The following is a 19,841-nucleotide window of genomic DNA, read 5'->3' as shown; positions in this document are numbered from 1 at the left end:
AGCTATCAGCTCCTGTGTCTATGATGCCTAGGAAATTTTTATTATTAATCCTAACTTTTAATAAAGGGCGTTCTTGTCGTACTAACTGGGACCAATATACTCTGTCCGGCGGTTTAGAAACGGAATCTACCAGCAGGTGCCTTTCTGAGACACAAGGCAATAATATTAATTGAGCAAAAATATCTTTTGGGGTGAGCCTTAGGGCATAATTGGATCTTACAGTAACATATAATTGCCCCTTAAATTCTGAATCTATTACACCAGGTATGACCTCAATGGCTCCCTTCAAATTATCACGCCCCAAAATTAAACCTACAGTATTTAGTAAGTGGCCCGAAAATCCCAGTAGGAATTTGTTTTGGCCCTGTTTCAGGATCTAATTCAACTGTCTTTGAAGGTCCTAAGAAAACTGTCTGTGATCCCTGTCCCTGTCCCGGTAAAAATCGCGGACTGTCCTGGTCGGCGCTGCCAGTGACGTCACACTGTGCGACCTCTCCCCATATTGTTTCTGGGCCCGGGGAGGGGCCGAACGGAAGTTTTTTGTCCCCTCGCTAGGAGGAAATACCTGTGGCGAGAAGGCGGGCTCATCCGCGCCACCTGAATCTACCGCGTGGCGCTGAGTCCTGCAATATCTATTATCGCCAGTAGATGGAGCCCTAAACCTAAAATTGCGCATGCGACACTCACGGGCAAAATGATTGTTTTTTCCACAAACATAACATCTACCGCGGGACTTCTGACCTGAATTTTGCGGCCCCAAGGTTTCTTTTAATGCTGTTGCTAAGGCCACCGTTTGCAACTGAGGGAATCTAAGTCAGAACACAAGCGAATATACTCAGAAATTGTTCCTTTTTTACGATGGGGTCGGAGAACATCCTGACAAATTTTATTTGCGTTCTCAAAAGCCAATTGCCTAACGATAAATTCGCTAGCTCCTGGGTCCCCGATGGACCTGTTTGCAGCCTGATACAGTCGGGCTACAAAATCTGAATAAGTCTCACTGGCACCTTGTCTGATTTTGGTAAGAACTAAATTGGACTGGTCCTTGGGGACAATTTGCCTCCAAGCACATTTTGCACAATCAGTTATTTGATTGTATACTACAAAATCATAATTTAACTGTCTTTCTAAATCAGCAAAATCTTCAGTCCCTAAAAACATCGTTACTGGTGTTTCTATGCCCTGTCTTCTGTTTCTTTCTGCCTGTTCATTACAAAAATCAGTCCAATAAGTTTTCCAAAGTAAGTAATCTCCCCCGCTGAGACAAGATCTGGCTAAAAAAATCCAATTGCTAGGAGGAAGGGGTTGTGAGCAAATATTTTCTATCAGACTCTGTACAAAAGGCGAATTTGGGCCGTATGTTTCACATGCATTTTTCAATTCCTTGATAGTTTTAAAAGGGATTACAGCATGAACTCTAACTCTCTGATCTTGTTCATTAGTTTGCTCAAAAACTGGAAAGAGGTGAAAACCAGTAGTATCCTCTCCCATTTCTTGAGCCTTCCTAATACCTTGCTGAACTGGGGTAAGAAAGGTCATCTTTAATTCAGCATACCTGTTAAATTTGGTCCTTCTAGCAGGTACCGGCCGAATGTTAAAAGCTCGGGCAGGTGGTGCTAAATGCAATCTATTAAAATTTCTCTCTAAGTCCTGAGTTTCCACGTCTAATTCTTCCTCAGACTGTGAGCTACAGTCAGACTCTGCACTATCGCCATTTGGAATTTGGGTTTCTAACTCACATGGTTGAGAAGAAACTTGAGCCCCTCTAGGAGTTTCTTCTGTATTTTCCTCTCTAGGAAGATCGTTTACCGCTTCCAGAGGGCTCTCTAAGATTAGAGATGCTTCTTCTGTATCATGCTGTTCTGTACAATCTGTCTGCAGGCTAGCCTGCACAATTTTAACCTTTGTCTTGGCACCTAGCGCTTTTGTCTTTAAACGGCTCAAGGGAAAGGAAATTAACTTAGCCTCAGGCTGATTTTCCATTTGAATAGACCTAATAGCTCTTTGAATGCCTTTTAAAAGGTCTTCAGGGGGCCACGAACTTTGGCCCATATATTCAAACAGACAAACTTCTAGGGCTGTCCAAGTTTTCTGTATATTTTCTATACCTCCAGGTATTTCAGTAGAAAGACAGACTCTCTGTAACTTTCTTCCTAATTTCTCCCAAGTAAGTAAATTTGGAGACTCTTGGTCACAAAACCAAGGACAATATTCACCTACAATCTTTAAGAATTGTAATAACTGAGTTTTCTTTATCTGTTTTCCTTTCTTATTAATTATACTGTCTAAAATAGTCAGATACATTTCCTTATCCGAAGAAGTAGAATTTCCCATTTTAAGTAATTTAACGTCTCTTTCCTTCAATATCTCCAGGTACTTTTGTGACCCAAATGTCACCTCTTCCTTTATCTTTATCTTTATTCCTTATTTTCCTTTATCTTTATTCTTTTCCTTATCTTTTTAGCGCGCGCTCCCACTCAATCTAACTAATTCAGAATGCCCCACGTTGGGCGCCAATTCTACCACGCGGCCTGCGCAGTGGTTTCATTAATGAGGTTCTAGGCATTAAGTTAGTTAGAAGAGATCAAAATAAAACACACAAACCAGTTACCTTATTTATATTGCTAGGTCCGAAACGGCTCACCTCCCTGGTTCCCGCCTCCAGCCGCCCAGCAGGGCAGCGAGGATTACTCTGGGCTAGCAGGAGAGAGAGAGCAAACACGCCAGGGAGTAGCCTTTTATTTGGGGAACAAGAGATTCAGGGGAGAATTCCATCCAATGAAGGTTGAGGGGGGGCTGCACTCCAAGGTCAGGGTCAGTGATTGGGTCTCCGGGGTCAGTGGTCACGCACACCCCCACATGGATGGGCTCTCTCATCAGGAAAGGGTCAGGAAAGCTCCGACACAGCCAGAGCGCCTCAGGCCCTTAACGGGAGTCACCCAATCACGTGTCAGAATGGCTCCCCACAGTGATTCATTATGAACACTGAATCATTCCACTTTTTCTGTATCCTATACCATACCATTTTTCAGTTGGGATTATTTAGTAATAGCTATATACTGTTTGTTGACTTGTATTTTCAAGCAACAGTTTACAAATTTTCATAAGTAAAATGCTGGTTTCCTTAGAATTGCAGGTAAAGAAAGGAGAAAGGAAAGGAAATAATTGAAAAATTTTCTCAAAAAACCCCAAGACCTGGAGGCAAGTTTAAATGATCCTTCTAATGTATCTCTTCATTATACAGTTGAAGAAACTGAATTCTCCTGATGTTAAGTGGCTTTTCCACTGTCACATAGCTAGTACTATATGACAGCCCAGCACTATATTATATGTAGTCCATATTGTTTTGAAATTCAAGAAATATTTGGGTTGTCTGTATACCCAGGCCATGAAGTACACAAAATTAAGATGATTCCTTAAGCTACAGAATCTGTTTTCTTTTTAAACATGAAGGTGATCACATTGAATGAGATTATAGGCTATAAATAGGTTTGGTCGCTCAATGATTTAAAGTCTTGTCATCTTTTCCATTCTTGGATTTCCTTAGTTTTATTTAGCACTATTTTTTTCTTACAGTTTTTTTTTTTGAGCAGGGGGTGTGTCTTGCTGATTCTGAGGCTGACCCCAAACTCCTGCATTCAAGAGGTCCTTCTGCCTCATCCTCTCAAATAGCTGGGACTACAGGCATTCTAGTAGGCCTTGTTTGTACCTTTTTGTTATTTTGGAAAATATGATTCAGAGCATCCTAAAATGTTGCTTTTATCTTTGCTCTCATTTGCCCTTCTTCAGCTGGTTTTTAGGTTAGTTGTTATAATCTTTTTGTTTCCATGGTTAGGCCACCAAAGTTTTTCTGTGATAGTTTATATAGCTTCTTGTTTATCATCCATAAAGGAATATTGAAAGGCTTAATGACAGCCCTGAAAAGAACAAATAGTCACCATAATTAGAATTATTTGGGATTTCTTCCATTTTCTACAGGAAAAACATAAAAATCACTTTTTATAGTTATTTTTAAATACTATAGAGATTACCAGATTACATATTTTTGTAACATTCTCTTTGAGGTATGTGCATTTTCACGTTTGTTTTTCCTCTCTTGTCAAAAAACACTTGTCATTTTGGCGATTTCATTTGTTCATGTCTTTAAAATTAATGTTCTAGGATTGTGAAATACTATGAAAAAGGACCTAAAAATACATAGAAAGCAAATTAGCATAATGAAAGGTTGGATTTGGAGTCAGATACTCTAGTTCTGTTTTGTTTTGCCACTGATTATGATATTGATCATGTAACATTGATTTTTAAAATATTTTTTATTTCTACACAATACATTTATTTTGTTTATTTACTTTTATGTGGTGCTGAGGGCCTCGCATGTGCTAGGTGAGCGCTTTACCGCTGAACCACAACCCCAGCCCCTAACAAATTGATTTTTATATATCAGCTTCTACATTTTTGTCTCAGTAAGATGTTTTCTGACCTCTCCCCACAGTCCCACAAATTGAATTTCCATTGTATGCTGTCTTTAATGCATATACTTTCTCTTCAAAGCACTTTTTATAACTTGAATGTACATATTTCTTTATTTGTTTAATATTATCTTTCTTACTGGATTATAATTCATGAGAGTTCATATGTGTTATTTATAACTGCATGCCCTGTCATAGCTCATGATAGGCAGTCAATAAGTATTTGTTAAATAACTGAACTATATACTTACAACCTGACATAAATCCAATTTTTATGCTTTCCAGGCATAAAACTACAACACATCTCTTTCGGAAGGCCTTTTTAAAGAAAATCAGGACAATACAGTTTCCTATAACACAATACACCTCTTCTCTCTCTTCTCGCTGTCCATATATGTATATATGAATGACTGTCAGGCTTAAGAAATTGTGCTTTAACCCTTATTTCTCACTCCATTTAATAATAGTTTGGCATTATACTGTGAAGTTCTACTTTTGAGACCATGTGTTTCATTGATGTCCAGCACAGTGCCTGGCATGTAGTAAATAGTCAATGGACACACAAAAATACACAAAAACAGACTTCAATTAGTCATTTATTTTTGAAGGAACATTATAAAAACTTGGCATGTTTTTATATATAACATTTTGAAAATGTATTGTTTTATTGAGAATGATCATTTATAAAATTATAAATATTGAGTTTAAGGAACTCAATATATTTATATTCAGTTGTTTATTCATGTTCTGGTCAAGATAAGACATTTACTTGTGATCTGGTCTACTTTTGAAAGATAAATATGTGAACATAATATCTTTCCAGTAAATCTTGCAACTATTTCTGTGACTACATATGTTAACACTTTTATAATTGGCTTCCAAATGACAAACACAGATGGCTGTAGTCTGAATTTTCAGCATGTTTTAGAATAAATGTTTTCTCAGTAATTTAAAGTGCATCATTTCAGTATCAGATGGTTATCTAATTGATTCAGATTTTTTTGCTTATCTGCTAGCTTGCATTTTTCAAATTTAAAATAAAACTAAATAGCTATAAATAATTGAATATGTGATACGATCTTATTCCTTTCACATTTTTATAAAACAGTAGTCTTGCCAGAAAGCTATTGTGGATATTATTTTTATGAGAAACTTTTTGTTCTGTTTTGGTTTTCTTGGTGGAGGGAGGGAGGTTATAGTGAGAAGGATTCTTTTTATGTTCTTATTCATTTATTAGCCATTTTTGTATTTGGTCTATTTAATAGTTACAGTAATTTCAATCATATATTTCCTCTTTTTAAGGAACAAAGAAATTTACTTAGTCTCATTCTTTTATCTTTCACCTTTTAAGAGTGATTCAAGTAATTTGAAAATTGTTCATTTTAATTTTGAAACCATGGAACATTTTAATAAAGTAGAATTAGATATGACTTTTATATGATCTTGCTTAGTGTGGTGACTTTTCAATAAAAGATAAATTATCCTTTTAAAAAATTCAACATAGGGGCTGGGGATGTGGCTCAAGCCATAGCCTGCTCGCCTGGCATGCGTGCGGCCCGGGTTCGATCCTCAACACCACATACAAACAAAGATGTTGTGTCTGCCGATAACTAAAAAATAAATATTAAAATATTCTCTCTCTCTCTCTCTCTCTCTCTCTCTCTCTCTCTCTTTTTAAAAAATAGATAAAAAATTCAACATACATTTATTTAATATTGCTCTAGGCTTTTAATATATAGAAGTAGGGAGGAAAAAAAGTCCTTGCCCTCATGGGGTTTACCTTCTGGTTAATTTTTCTGAAAAAATAATATAACTCATATAATGAGTAATATAGGCCTAGAACATTATCTTTTTAATTATGTCTGTAGAAGTGATTCATTCTAAATACTATAATGGAACTATTTCTACTTTTTATTCCATATCTGTGTGCTACTTTTTGCATTTAGTAACAGATGTTCTTATTTTGGAGGGTTTTTGTTGTTGTTGTTGTTGTTTAAATCAAACTTTCCATTCTTTATTTATTTATCTTTCATTTTGTGCTGATGGTTTAACCTGGGCCCTGTGTGCATGCTAGGCAAGCACTCTACCACTGAGCCACATCCCCAGACCTAAGTCATTCTTTCTATAATGCAAAGTTAATAATTTTTTCCTTTGTTATATATTTGACATTTGAATAAATATTAGATATAAATTATTGATATAATCTGACACTTGGAATTTTAAGCAAAATCTTCATCTTTGCCTTGATAAATTTTGCTGACTAAATATATTCTAATGCAGAAACATGATATTTCAAGAAGTTTCTGAAATTGAGTATATTAGAAATCTCATTATTAGTATTTATTTTTTGGCATTGCATTCTCTCTAAGGGATGTTTTAAAATAATGCTCCTGGATTCTTGATTCTATTTATAGATAAAGTATTTGCCAATATTCTAGTTAGTTTATTTTTAAGAATGATCTGCTATGCTTCAAGTAGTTCAAGTACATTCCAGCAGCTTAATAATGTGCAAATAGAGGCAACTGGTCTTGCACCTGTTCCTCAATGCACTGGGTAGTTACTAAATAACTGGGAAAAATGTTAAATGTGAAATATTTTTATACTTTGTAAGTATAATCATGAGCTATTTTTGACTTATGAATTAAATATCTTCATTAAGGGAATAGGACATGTTTATATGCTTTTCTTCATCTACAGCAGATAATTTAAGTATAAAATGTTATTTATAAATAATATATTTGCCACATATTTTGATAGTAACATTAGCAAGATTGCTTTAATACTTTAGATAATAAGAAATTTATTTGCTGTCTTTGTAATTGGTCTGGTTAATAGTTATGGTAATTCTAAGCATATATTTCCTCTTTTTAAGGCAGAAAGGAACTTACATGTGGTCTTCTTTTTTCTCCTCTTAAGAGTGATTCAGGAGCTCAAATTAAATTTAAGAAGTCTTTGTCAGTAGTTGCTTTATATAAAAATCAGAAAACTTACTCTATTTAAAAAAAATACAGTAATAGCTCAGCAATAGATCCTTTGCCTAGCACGTACAAGGCTGTGGGTTTGATCCTCAGTACTACATAAAAATAAATAAAATAAAGGTATTGTGTCCATCAAAAAAAATTCATAAGAATAAATAAATAAAATGTAAGTGAGCAATAGGAAAAATACCTGTAATCTGAACTCCAAATGTAAACAAAAGTTGTTAAGGTTGTAGTTTTCCAGAATTTATCTATGCCTATGAATATAATGATATTTAAATTCATACTGGATATAATCATTGAAAGCTATGAGCCTGAGACTTGCCTTATCTTTTTAAAAATGAAGTATAATTTTCCTTTCATGAAAAGAAATAGATATGCTACAATACTACTTTATACCTGCTATTATATCACAAAGTCTTTAATAGCAATTGCTTGCATTGGTATTTTTAATATAAGTTCACCATAATTAGTCTAGTGTTACCTGGTATATAATGTGTACTTCTGATTTTAGGTGGTAAGAAAATATTTTATGTCTTAAAAAACTTTGGATAGTATTGTAAGAAAGTTTTTACCATTTTCAGTTTTCTTTCTGCTTATGATAACGAAAATCTGTTTGATGCTTGTCTGTCTTTAACAGTCTTTTATTTTGTCCATTTTTTTTCATAGCCTTCAGCAACCTCTAACTAAAATTTCAATAATAGATTTATCATTTCTTTTATTTTCAATTTATCTCTTAAAAGAAATAACAAGTGATATTAACTTTCAATTTAAAGAAAATACACTGTTTAAAATATATTAAGTAAATGATAACGTATCGATGACTAGGGTTTGGTACAAATTCTGATGATGACAGACAAATGATAAAACACTGCTGTTTAAAATTTTAAGTTACTTGTAAGTTTTTCCCACTATAAATATGGCTGCAGTGAGCATTTGTATAGCTAATAGGCTAATTATCTTTTTTGTATAAAAGATAATTATAGACGATATTTTTTGTATAAAGTAGTAGAACAGAACAAGTGTGTTTGGAGCTCCTTGTTTTTGTGTGTATTTTCATATAATCTTAAATCCAGAGATTATACTGTGAATGAGAGTCCCTCTATTCCCCTATTCTAGTTATAGAATAGTTATTCCCCTAACTCAGCTAATTTCCTCTTCTTTAGACTTGACATGTTCATTTCTTACCCCTCAATATTTAATAAGTTCATTCACAAGTACCTAGTGTTACAAACTTTACAACCCGAATATTCAATCCAATAGTTATTCTGAAACTGTGAAGTCATCTATATTATTATCATCATTTTAATTTGGTGATAGTTTGATCTTTTAAAGAAAGTGATCCCAAAGAAAAATTATCATTGATGTTAATGATACTTTTTCCTGTAGCTTGCCCAGTTTCGAGAAAGAAGAGCTCGATTGGATGGACAAAACCCTCATAAGAAGCCAAAAAAGAAGAAAACCTCAAGCAATAAAAATGATGTTCATGGCTTGAATATTGATCAATCAAAGAGTGAGGAGATGTTCATAAATAGTTCTCAGGGTGTTGGATCGGCCGTGATGCCTGAATCCACAATAATGAGAACTCTAAACAATGAAGAAATGCTTAAACATGAGCAAGTCTTTTCTGTTGATGTAAGTATTCATCCAGATTTTAAAACATTCTACCTCTAACTAGAAAGTAGTGGCAGTGAAAAGTCATTAGATCCACCTGAGGGAAGCTTGACAAAGTCAAGAACTGATAATTCTTTTAAAGAACTTGAATTTTTCTGATGGCATGTTAAGGATTTAGTTTTATTTAAAAGAGTTACATAAATTAGAGGAATGGTGTCTTTGATGCTTTTGGCTTACAGATGACATCTACTATATATGTAAAAGTTCTTGGTACTTTTGTATTTATAACAATGCCTTGTGATAAATTTTATATGCATTATTATAAGTCATTGTAATTCATAATGAAATGAAATTTTTAAAGATTTGGATAATTTTTACTAGTTTTTTAATAGTATTTTTGTGAATTTTCTATCATTGTTACTAACAGCAATGTCTTAGTAAAGCAGGATTTTTTTTTTTGTAAAGTATGATATTTAGCAGGGGAAAAATGTCATAATTGTAATCATGTTTTACTTTTGTTTTAGCTGGAAAGTGAGATTTCAACCACAGCAGATGATTACACTTCGGAGGTAAGACTAACATATCCCAGTTAAAAATGTCATAGATAAAATTGATATTTTTTTGAAATTATTGATTGTTGGTACTTTATTTCTTATAAATTTATATGCTTCTGTATATATTTAATATAACTTAACATAATATAATATAAATGGATTGAAAAACTTAAAATTATATTTTACTGCTGTATCTTTTTCCAGTGGTTAGCTAACGTCTTAACTGTTTGAATTGCTTAATCCTTAATTATATAGCAGCCCTATTTTGGTTTTTAGGAAAGTGAGTCTGCATTTCTAGGACCCATGACCATTTTAAGATAGCCATTTAGCACAGTAAAAATTTTATAATTTAGTATGATTTTTATAGTAATGCTTTTTACAAATGTTTGAATACTAGTTTAATAAAATGTGTTTATTGGAATTAATGTTGCTGTAGTGTTGTGTATGTGTGCATGTGTGTATGTGTGTGTTACTGGGCATTGAACTCAGGGCCTTGTACATGCTAGGAAAGCACTTTGTCACCAAGCTACATTCCCAGCCCTTTTTCAGTTTTATTTTAAGAAAGATTCTCACTAAGTTGCCCAGGCTATCTTTGAACTTGTGATCCTCCTGATGCATGGTGTGCATCACCATGCCTGACAATGATGATTTTTATTTTAGGTGATAAACTGTAAAATAGGCATTGGTCTCTTAAGAAATACCTGCCTTCTTTATATGTTTGCAATAAGTATCACTTTGTTATCTTATTCTTTTTAGATATGATTGTCATTTCTTTGCTCCCAAATTTAGAGTACATGGAAAATTATTATTTACTCTGAATGTTTAAGCAACTTAGTATATTTCATAAGTCTGAATTTATTGTAGGCTTCTAATAGAAAAACTAGGTTCTTTTTTTTTTAAGAGAGAGAGAGAGAATGAATATGAATATTTTTGTAGATGGACACAACACGATGCCTTTATTTTATTTTTTTTTTAATGTGGTGCTGAGAATCAAACCCAGGTCCCGCCCATGCTAGGCGAGCGCTCTACCACTGAGCCACAATCCCAGCTCGAAAAACTATGTTCTTAAATTAACATATTACAGTTTTTATTTTTGTTGTTTGGGTGTGGGTGTATGTTTGTTACTGGGGATTAAACCCAGGGATGCTCTACCACTGAGCTACATTCCCAGCTGTTTTTATCTGAAACTGACTTGCTAAGTTGCTCAGGCTAGCCTTGTACTTGCAAACCAGAATTATTTCAACTTTATCCATGGTGTGGTTGACTCTGAGGACCTGCCTTTGAACATCTCCCAAGAAAATGCTCCAGCAGAGCAAAATCTTGAAAGTCATTCACAAAGACATTGTTAAAATTTGCCTTGAGCTTTTTTCTGAGCTGGCACAAAATAAAGAAAACTACAGGAAAAAAAAAATGTCAGAGGCATTCTCTAAAACTCTCTAAAACCTGGAAGCTCTGAGGACTCCCAATAACTACTGATGCCTTTCTGAGCTGCTTGACTATCATACCTCCCAGTCTGGAGGTGAGATCACTTTTCTGTCAAAAATGTCTGTTGCCTGAAGGAGACTCAGGTCTCATCACTGAAGAGAGCAAAGATCAGATAGCAACTCTGCTTTTGTGGAGTGGAGAAACAGGGCTTTCAGGTTGTGTATATTGGTGAGTATTGCATGCTGTAGCTTGGGGAATTTGGTGGGAAGGCCTGCAACCTAACTAAAGATGAGGATGAGAAGAATGAAATGGAGGGGAGTGAGGTGAAGTTTGAGAACTCTTCTGCAAACTTATGAAAGAAATCTTAGATAAGAAGTTGAGAATCTTAGTTATGAAGGTTGTGACAATCCTCCAGTAGGCTGTCTTCAACCTGCTGCATTGTGACTAGTACTCAGGGCTGAACAGCGAACTCAGAGCAGATCATAACAGTCCAGGCACTTCAAGACAACTCTACAATGGGCAACATGATGACCAGAAAGTACTTGGAGATAGATCCTAACCAACTCATTGTGGGGCATTATAAATATGTTTAAACTGAATTAGAGGAGAACTAACTGAATATTTGCTATAGAGGTATTAGATATAATTATTATACTGGATAAATAATTTATATAATACTGATAACATGATATTTGACATGATCTTTGATGGATATTTACAAATATTCATTTTATTACACTGTTACTTCAAAATAGAAATTTTAGTGTGTACTAAAATCAGAATGTGTCATTTCTGAGTCATGAAAAACTAATTGAAATTTAGAAGTATTATAATTTGAAAATTATCACAAGTGACTTTATATCTAGAATTAGTATTCCTACATTCTTGTGGTTTTTCACCAATTGCAATAATGTGTTAACAAAAGTTGTTTTTTTGCCTTCCCTTTAGCTTTATTTCTCAGAGATTATTCTTAGAATAAAAGTAGAGCAATCAAACCGATTTTTAAAAAGTCTCTTAGGACCCTCTCCCCCTTTTATTTGGCAGTTGTGGGTATTGGGCCTTGCACATGCTAGGCAGATGCTCTACAACTGGGCTACATCTTCAGTCCTAGGATTTGTACTTTTTAAAGTGTCATGGCTCATATAGACTTAATCCTAACTCTAGACATTCTGACTAGTCTGTCCTACATATTTCAGTGTTAACAATTTCATTCTCCTGGGTTCTATTAACATAGAATTGTGAAGGCTTAAGATATGGGCAGGAATGTGGGCAGGAATAAAGTTGGTTTTTGTACTCTTAGTGGTAAAAAGGCAATTAAATGATTAATTGATAAGAAATTAATTTCCCACTCGATAAACCCTATATACATATTCTATCATCCTCCTTTCTCTTACTACAAAATATCCGTGCTACAGACAAGTGGTGATATGTTAAAGAAAACCCCCTCATCTGTCTGGATGGCGTGACTAGCAGTAGTACTATCCCCAGAGGAAAGTTCTTAGGGGAGTGTTCTTTACCTCTTTATTTCCCTTGGTTTGCTTACTAGCCTTTAATTAAATTTATACCAGTAAATGGTTTTATTTGAAAATAAATAGGGCTTAATTTTAAAAATATATTTAGCTAATTTTAAGGAAGCATTTTGTAAAAGAAGATCTAGTAACTTGAAGCTTTTAGTTATCTTTCTGAAGACTAAATAGGAACTGCACTTAGAACTTCAGTTACTTAAATGGAAGTGTCTTTTGCATTGTAAGAACTTAGATGTTTGAGGAATGATTGACATTTGATATGCCTCTTAGATACTTCAGTTAAATATAATCATCATATTTGTTTTGCTATTAAGGCATTTTCCCTAGATGTAAAAGATACAGTTAGTAGAAATATTATTGTTAGGTAAATAAAATTTGGTCTATCATAATATATCAGGAAATTTTTTTATACAGGTAAATGATTGCTGTAATGTGGTGAAAACAGAAAAGCCTACCAATTTATTAATGGTACAGTATATAAAACTACTCATGATACTAATGTTTTTTATTATTTAAAACCATTTGATTTACTAACCAAGCTTTCTCCTGTATGTAATTCTTTCTGTATGTGATTTCTAAAAGTTACTAGATCTTCTTTACTGCTTAACAAAACAAAGTTACCTCATTTTCATTATAACATGGAATTGGAACAAAATTTGCAGATATGCTGTTTAGGTGCTTTTAAGGTAATATCACTTTAATAGCAAACCAGATTGCTATAGAAGTGAACTTCAAAGTGAAGAGTGATGTTTTAAAGTGGATTTTGCTATGGAATTCAATATTCGAATTCCTCTCTCAGGAATGTTGCTAGTACTGAATTATTAAAAATATTGGGTTGATTTAGGAAGAAGAATTTGGTGTCGTTGATTCTTATTCTGAACAAGGCACACACTATAGTGAGACTCGCCTAGAGTTGATAGAAAACGAATTAGTTGGGAAACCTGAACATGAGCCCGAAGAACTGAACAGAGAACTGGAAGAAATGAGGGCCACCTATGGGACTGAAGGATTGCATCAGGTACATTTACCTTCTGTGGCCTTTGTTTGCTACTCACAAAAACAAAAAAGGAAATTTTTAAAAAAAATATTTATTTTTTAGTTTTTTTTTTTTTAGGTAGACACAATATCTTTATTTTACATTTATGTGGTGCTGAGAATCGAACCCAGTGCCTCACGCATGCTAGGCGAGGCACTACCACTTGAGCCACATTCCCAGCCCTCCAGGAAATTTTAATGATAGTTTATGTATTTAATGAGAATTACAGGTGTTAACTTAAGATTATCTCATTCATGAGAAAAATGGGGTTCTTGCGCATAGTATTAAGAATCCCATTTTACAACTAGAATTCAACTAATAGGGGTAACATGTATGTTACTTTGTTTATTTAATTTAATAAGATAGAGTAAAATAACTTTAGTGATTTCAGGATAGATGTTTTTCTAATGAGCCTGAAAGAAAATTGTGGTATAAATCACATTTTTTTAAAAAATGATGACTTAAACCCATTAAGAATATCAGCAAGTCCCTGTAAATATTCTCTGCAGTTAGAGTGACATCTCTTGTATTAAGTAATCAGTTATGAACTCAAGATGAAAATGGGACATTAATGAGGATGACAGAATAGATTTCAGTTTCATCCTCTCCAAAAACAAGTTTGTGGTGTTGCCTGGTAACAGATTGGGGGAGCTCCCCAATATAAAGGCATTTGCTTCTAGAATTAGATATATAGAAAAGCCAGAACAAGTGAAAATTTTTTGCATGTGCACATTAATTTCTTTGAGATTGATTTGGAAGTAAAACAAATTTCTTAAAGCTCATAGCTTTCAAATGTGGGAGATAGCATATAAATTGTAAGAATTCCACTAATGTGCTTTGAATCTCATATTTTTTAAAAAGTTGCTTGTAATAATGATAATCAGTTTTATGTAAAATATAAGCCTAGAATGTAATTCTTTTCTCTGATTTCCTTTAGTTACAAGAATTTGAAGCAGCAGTTAAACAAAGAGATGGTATTATCACACAGCTCACCGCCAATTTACAACAGGCAAGAAGGGAAAGGGATGAAACGGTGAGAGAATTTTTAGCGTTGACGGAGCAAAGTCAAAAATTGCAGATTCAATTCCAACAAGTAAGTATTACAAGTAGAACAAGACTTACTCGATTTTTATAACGAATTTTTAAATTTTTTCACTTTCTAGAACAAATCTGTTATAAAGCCATTTGTTTATTCGTACTGGAAAAACTAGTGAATAAGTGTTATGTTAATCAATAATTTAATTTATACTTCTTGGGTAGTTTCTTGCTGTTATTTTCTTTGTACTTTTCCCTGTCTCTATTTAAAAATTCTACAAAGTCTTATCACATGTATTTTTGCAGAAATTAACCTGCAGTTACACCCTACTTTTTCCAACCCTGGTATGGTTTTATGTTAATTAGGTTCTCAATTATAACTAGACTGACAACTGGATATATTCCATTAATCTTTAGTTGGAACTATAATCTAATTGCATTAAACAAAAGGGAGGAATTTAAGGTAAGAATACAGGCTTGTTTATAGAACTTAAGGGCAGAAATACAATCAGAACTCTGAGAGAAATTGGAACTAGAGTTTGAAAAGTCATCAGGAATCCAGGAAGAACTTTCAGTCCGCATTTTTCTCTGCCTGTCTGCCTGTCTTATTTCTCCTATTTTCTCAGCTTTATAATGTGAAAGGTAAATTCTTTGGCTCATTACACAAAGTGCACATTACCTATCAGCATGTTGACAGCATGGAAACATGTTGACTGAGATTGTAAGCCTATGAAGTGAGCATACTTTCCAGAGAACCCCTGTGGGCTGAGGGTACGATAAAGTGTCACTTAAAATTTAATATTTTGAGGTTTCTATTTTTAAGTTACAGGCTAGTGAAACTCTACGAAACAGCACTCACAGTAACACAGCTGCAGATTTACTGCAAGCCAAACAACAGATTCTCACTCATCAACAACAGCTTGAAGAACAAGACCATCTATTAGAAGATTATCAAAAAAAGAAAGAAGACTTCAAAATGCAAATTAATTTCTTACAAGACAAAATTAAAGTATATGAAATGGTATGTGTATCTTAAGGAAGTCAACCTACTTGTAGCAGCTTTGTAATTAACTTTAAAGTTTTTAATGGAGGTGTTTATCTTTTTTTATGCATATGCACCACAAAATTTCATAATTGAGACAAACTCTTTGAGTACATAAAATAATATATTTCAAAAGCATTGAGAATTTTGTAGTAATAGTTTTAAATATGATACTACTCATTACTCTGCTCCTTAAAAGTGATCTGCCTATGTTAAACTGAAGTCAGGAGAATCTATTTTTATAACTAGGATTTCTATCCTTTTTCCCCCAACTAAATGTATTTCTTCTTATTTTAGCCATGATTATATAAAATTCTGAAAAAGAAATTTTGTAAATTTAAACTACAAAAAAATGTGGTTGATTCTTTTTATTCACTTGAGTTATATTCCAGTTTGGGGAAATTATTTAGTCAATAAGAGCTCCTGGTAGGAAATGTATCACATGGATTGTAATCTTTAATCTTTTTTTTTCAATTATTTTTTTTATTGTTGTTCAAAACATTACAAAGCTCTTGACATATCATTTCATACATTAGATTCAAGTGGGTTATGAACTCCCATTTTAACCCCGTATACAGATTGCAGAATCACATCGGTTACACATCCACATTTTTACATAATGCCATATTAGTAACTGTTGTATTCTGCTACCTTTCCTATCCTCTACTATCCCCGCTCCCCTCCCTTCCCATCTTCTCTCTCTACCGCATCTACTGTAATTCATTTCTCTCCTTGTTTTTTTTCCCATTCCCCTCACAACCTCTTATATGTAATTTTGTACAACAATGAGGGTCTCCTTCCATTTCCATGCAATTTCCCTTTTCTCTCCCTTTCCCTCCCACCTCATGTCTCTGTTTAATGTTAATCTTTTCCTCCTGCTCTTCCTCCCTGCTCTGTTCTTAGTTGCTCTCATTATATCAAAGAAGACAGTTGGCATTTGTTTTTTAGGGATTGGCTAGCTTCACTTAGTATAATCTGCTCTAATGCCATCCATTTCCCTGCAAATTCCATGATTTTGTCATTTTTTAGTGCTGAGTAATACTCCATTGTGTATAAATGCCACATTTTTTTTTATCCATTCATCTATTAAAGGGCATCTGGGTTGGTTCCACAGTCTTGCTATTGTGAATTGTGCTACTATGAACATCTATGTGGCAGTATCCCTGTAGTACGCTCTTTTAAGGTCTTCAGGGAATAGTCCGAGAAGGGCAATAGCTGGGTCAAATGGTGGTTCCATTCCCAGCTTTTCCAGGAATCTCCAAACTGCTTTCCAAATTGGCCACACCAATTTGCAGTCACACCAGCAATGTACAAGAGTACCCTTTCCCCACATCCTCGCCAGCACTTGTTGTTGTTTGACTTCATAATGGCTGCCAATCTTACTGGAGTGAGATGGTATCTTAGGGTGGTTTTGATTTGCATTTCTCTGACTGCTAGCGATGGTGAGCATTTTTTCATGTACTTGTTGATTGATTGTATGTCCTCCTCTGAGAAATGTCTGTTCAGGTCCTTGGCCCATTTGTTGATTGGGTTATTTGTTATCTTACTGTTTAATTTTTTGAGTTCTTTGTATACTTTGGATATTAGGGCTCTATCTGAAGTGTGAGGAGTAAAAATTTGTTCCCAGGATGTAGGCTCCCTATTTACCTCTCTTATTGTTTCTCTTGCTGAGAAAAAAACTTTTTAGTTTAAGTAAGTCCCATTTGTTGATTCTTGTTATTAACTCTTGTGCTATGGGCGTCCTATTAAGGAATTTGGAGCCCGACCCCACAATATGTAGATCGGAGCCAACTTTTTCTTCTATCATACGCAGAGTCTCTGATTTGATATCAAACTCCTTGATCCACTTTGAGTTAACTTTTGTGCATGGTGAGAGAAGGGGATTCAGTTTCATTTTGTTGCATATGGATTTCCAGTTTTCCCAGCACCATTTGTTGAAGATGCTATCCTTCCTCCATTGCATGCTTTTAGCTCCTTTATCAAAATTAAGATAGTTGTAACTTTGTGGATTAGTCTCTGTGTCCTCTATTCTGTACCATTGGTCCACCCGCCTGTTTTGGTACCAGTACCGTGCTGTTTTTATTACTGTTGCTCTGTAGTATAGTTTGAAATCTGATATCGCTATGCCACCTGATTCACACTTCCTGCTTAGAGTTGCTTTTGCTATTCTGGGTCTTTTATTTTTCCATATGAATTTCATGATTGCTTTATCTATTTCTACAAGAAATGTCATTGGGATTTTGATTGGCATTGCATTAAACCTATAGAAAACTTTTGGTAATATCGCCATTTTGATGATGTTAGTTCTGCCTATCCATGAACAGGGTATATTTTTCCATCTTCTAAGATCTTCTTCTATTTCTCTCTTTAGGGTTCTGTAGTTTTCATTGTATAAATCTTTCACCTCTTTTGTTAGGTTGATTCCCAAGTATTTTATTTTTTTTGAGGATATTGTGAATGGGGTGTTTTTCCTTATTTCCATTTCAGAAGTTTTGTTGCTGATATACAGAAATGCCTTTGATTTATGCGTGTTGATTTTATATCCTGCCACTTTGCTGAATTCATTTATTAGTTCTAGTAGTTTTTTTGTAGACCTTTTTGGGTCTTCTAGGTATAGAATCATGTCATCTGCAAATAGTGATAATTTAAGTTCTTCTTTTCCTGTTTTTATGCCTTTAGTTTCTTTCGTTTAATTGCTCTGGCCAGTGTTTCGAGAACTATATTGAATAGAAGTGGTGATAGAGGGCATCCCTGTCTTGTTCCAGATTTTAGAGGGAATGCCTTCAATTTTTCTCCATTCAGAATGATGCTAGCCTGAGGCTTAGCATAGATAGCTTTTACAATGTTGAGGTAAGTTCCTGTTATCATCCCTAGTTTTTCTAATGTTTTGAACATAATGGGATGCTGTACTTTGTCGAATGCTTTTTCTGCATCTATTGAGATGATCATATGGTTCTTATCTTTAAGTCTATTGATGTGGTGAATAATATTTATTGATTTCCGTATATTAAACCATTCATCCCAGGGATGAATCCTACTTGATCATGGTGCACAATTTTTTTGATATGTTTTTGTATCCAATTCACCAGAATTTTATTGAGGATTTTTGCATCTAGGTTCATTAGAGATATTGGTCTGTAGTTTTCTTTCTTTGAGGTGTCTTTGTCTGGTTTCGGAATCAGGGTGATGTTGGCCTCATTGAATGAGTTTGGAAGAGCTCCCTCTTTTTCTATTTCCTGAAAGAACTTGGAAAGTATTGGTATTAATTCTTCTTTAAAGGTTTTGTAAAACTCCGCTGTATACCCATCCGGTCCTGGGCTTTTCTTGGTTGGTAGTCTTTCGATTGCTTCTTCTATTTCTTCCATTGATATTGGTCTGTTCAAATTGTGTGTATCCTCCTGGCTCAGTCTGGGCAAATCATATGACTTAAGAAATTGATCGATGTCTTCACTATCTTCTATTTTATTGGAATATAGGTTTTCAAAATAATTCCTAATTATCTTCTGTATTTCTGTAGTGTCTGTTGTGATATTGCCTTTCTCATCCCGTATGTTAGTAATTTGAGTTCTCTCTATTCTTCTCTTCATTAAGATGGCTAAGGGTCTGTTGATCTTATTTATTTTTTCGAAGAACCAACTTTTAGTTTTGTCAATTTTTCAATAGTTTCTTTTGTTTCAATATCGTTGATTTCCGCTCCGATTTTAATTATTTCTTGCCTTCTGCTACATTTGCTGTTGTTTTACTCTTCCTTTTTTAGGGCTTTGAGATGAAGTGTGAGCTCATTTACTTGTTGGTTTTTCCTTTTTTTTTTTTTTTTTTTTTTGAGGAATGACCACCAGGCGATGAATTTCCCTCTTAAAACTGCTTTCATTGTGTCCCATAGATTCCGATATGTTGTGTCTGTATTTTCATTTATCTCTAAGAATTTTTTGATTTCCTCCTTTATGTCTTCTGTAACCCATTGATCATTCAGTAACATATTGTTCATTTTCCATGTGATGTAGGATTTTTCCTTCCTTCTTTTATCATTGATTTCCAGTTTCATTCCATTATTATCAAATAAAATGCATGGTATTATCTCCACCCCTTTATATTTACTGAGGGTTGCCCTATGGCATAATATATGGTCTATTTTTGAGAAGGATCCATGTGCTGCTGAGAA

At 34.2% G+C, this 19,841-nt stretch overlaps 1 protein-coding gene across 1 annotated transcript in view; it reads left to right on the top strand.

The window, feature by feature from the left end:
* Window positions 1-19,841, top strand: part of AKAP9 (A-kinase anchoring protein 9) — a 142,540-nt gene that overhangs the window by 14,740 nt on the left and 107,959 nt on the right. The window contains exons 2-7 of the mRNA XM_081288423.1: window positions 8,837-9,082; window positions 9,586-9,630; window positions 12,981-13,034; window positions 13,411-13,584; window positions 14,540-14,695; window positions 15,461-15,658. Coding sequence (XP_081144549.1) covers window positions 8,837-9,082; window positions 9,586-9,630; window positions 12,981-13,034; window positions 13,411-13,584; window positions 14,540-14,695; window positions 15,461-15,658 — 873 coding nt within the window. The remainder of the gene's footprint in view (window positions 1-8,836; window positions 9,083-9,585; window positions 9,631-12,980; window positions 13,035-13,410; window positions 13,585-14,539; window positions 14,696-15,460; window positions 15,659-19,841) is intronic.

This window comes from Spermophilus citellus, assembly GCF_964194105.1.
Source record: "Spermophilus citellus genome assembly, chromosome: 3".
In the NCBI taxonomy this organism is placed as follows: domain Eukaryota; kingdom Metazoa; phylum Chordata; class Mammalia; order Rodentia; family Sciuridae; genus Spermophilus; species Spermophilus citellus.
Note: the sequence above shows the minus strand (reverse complement) of the source record. Positions and strands in the feature narration are given on the sequence as shown.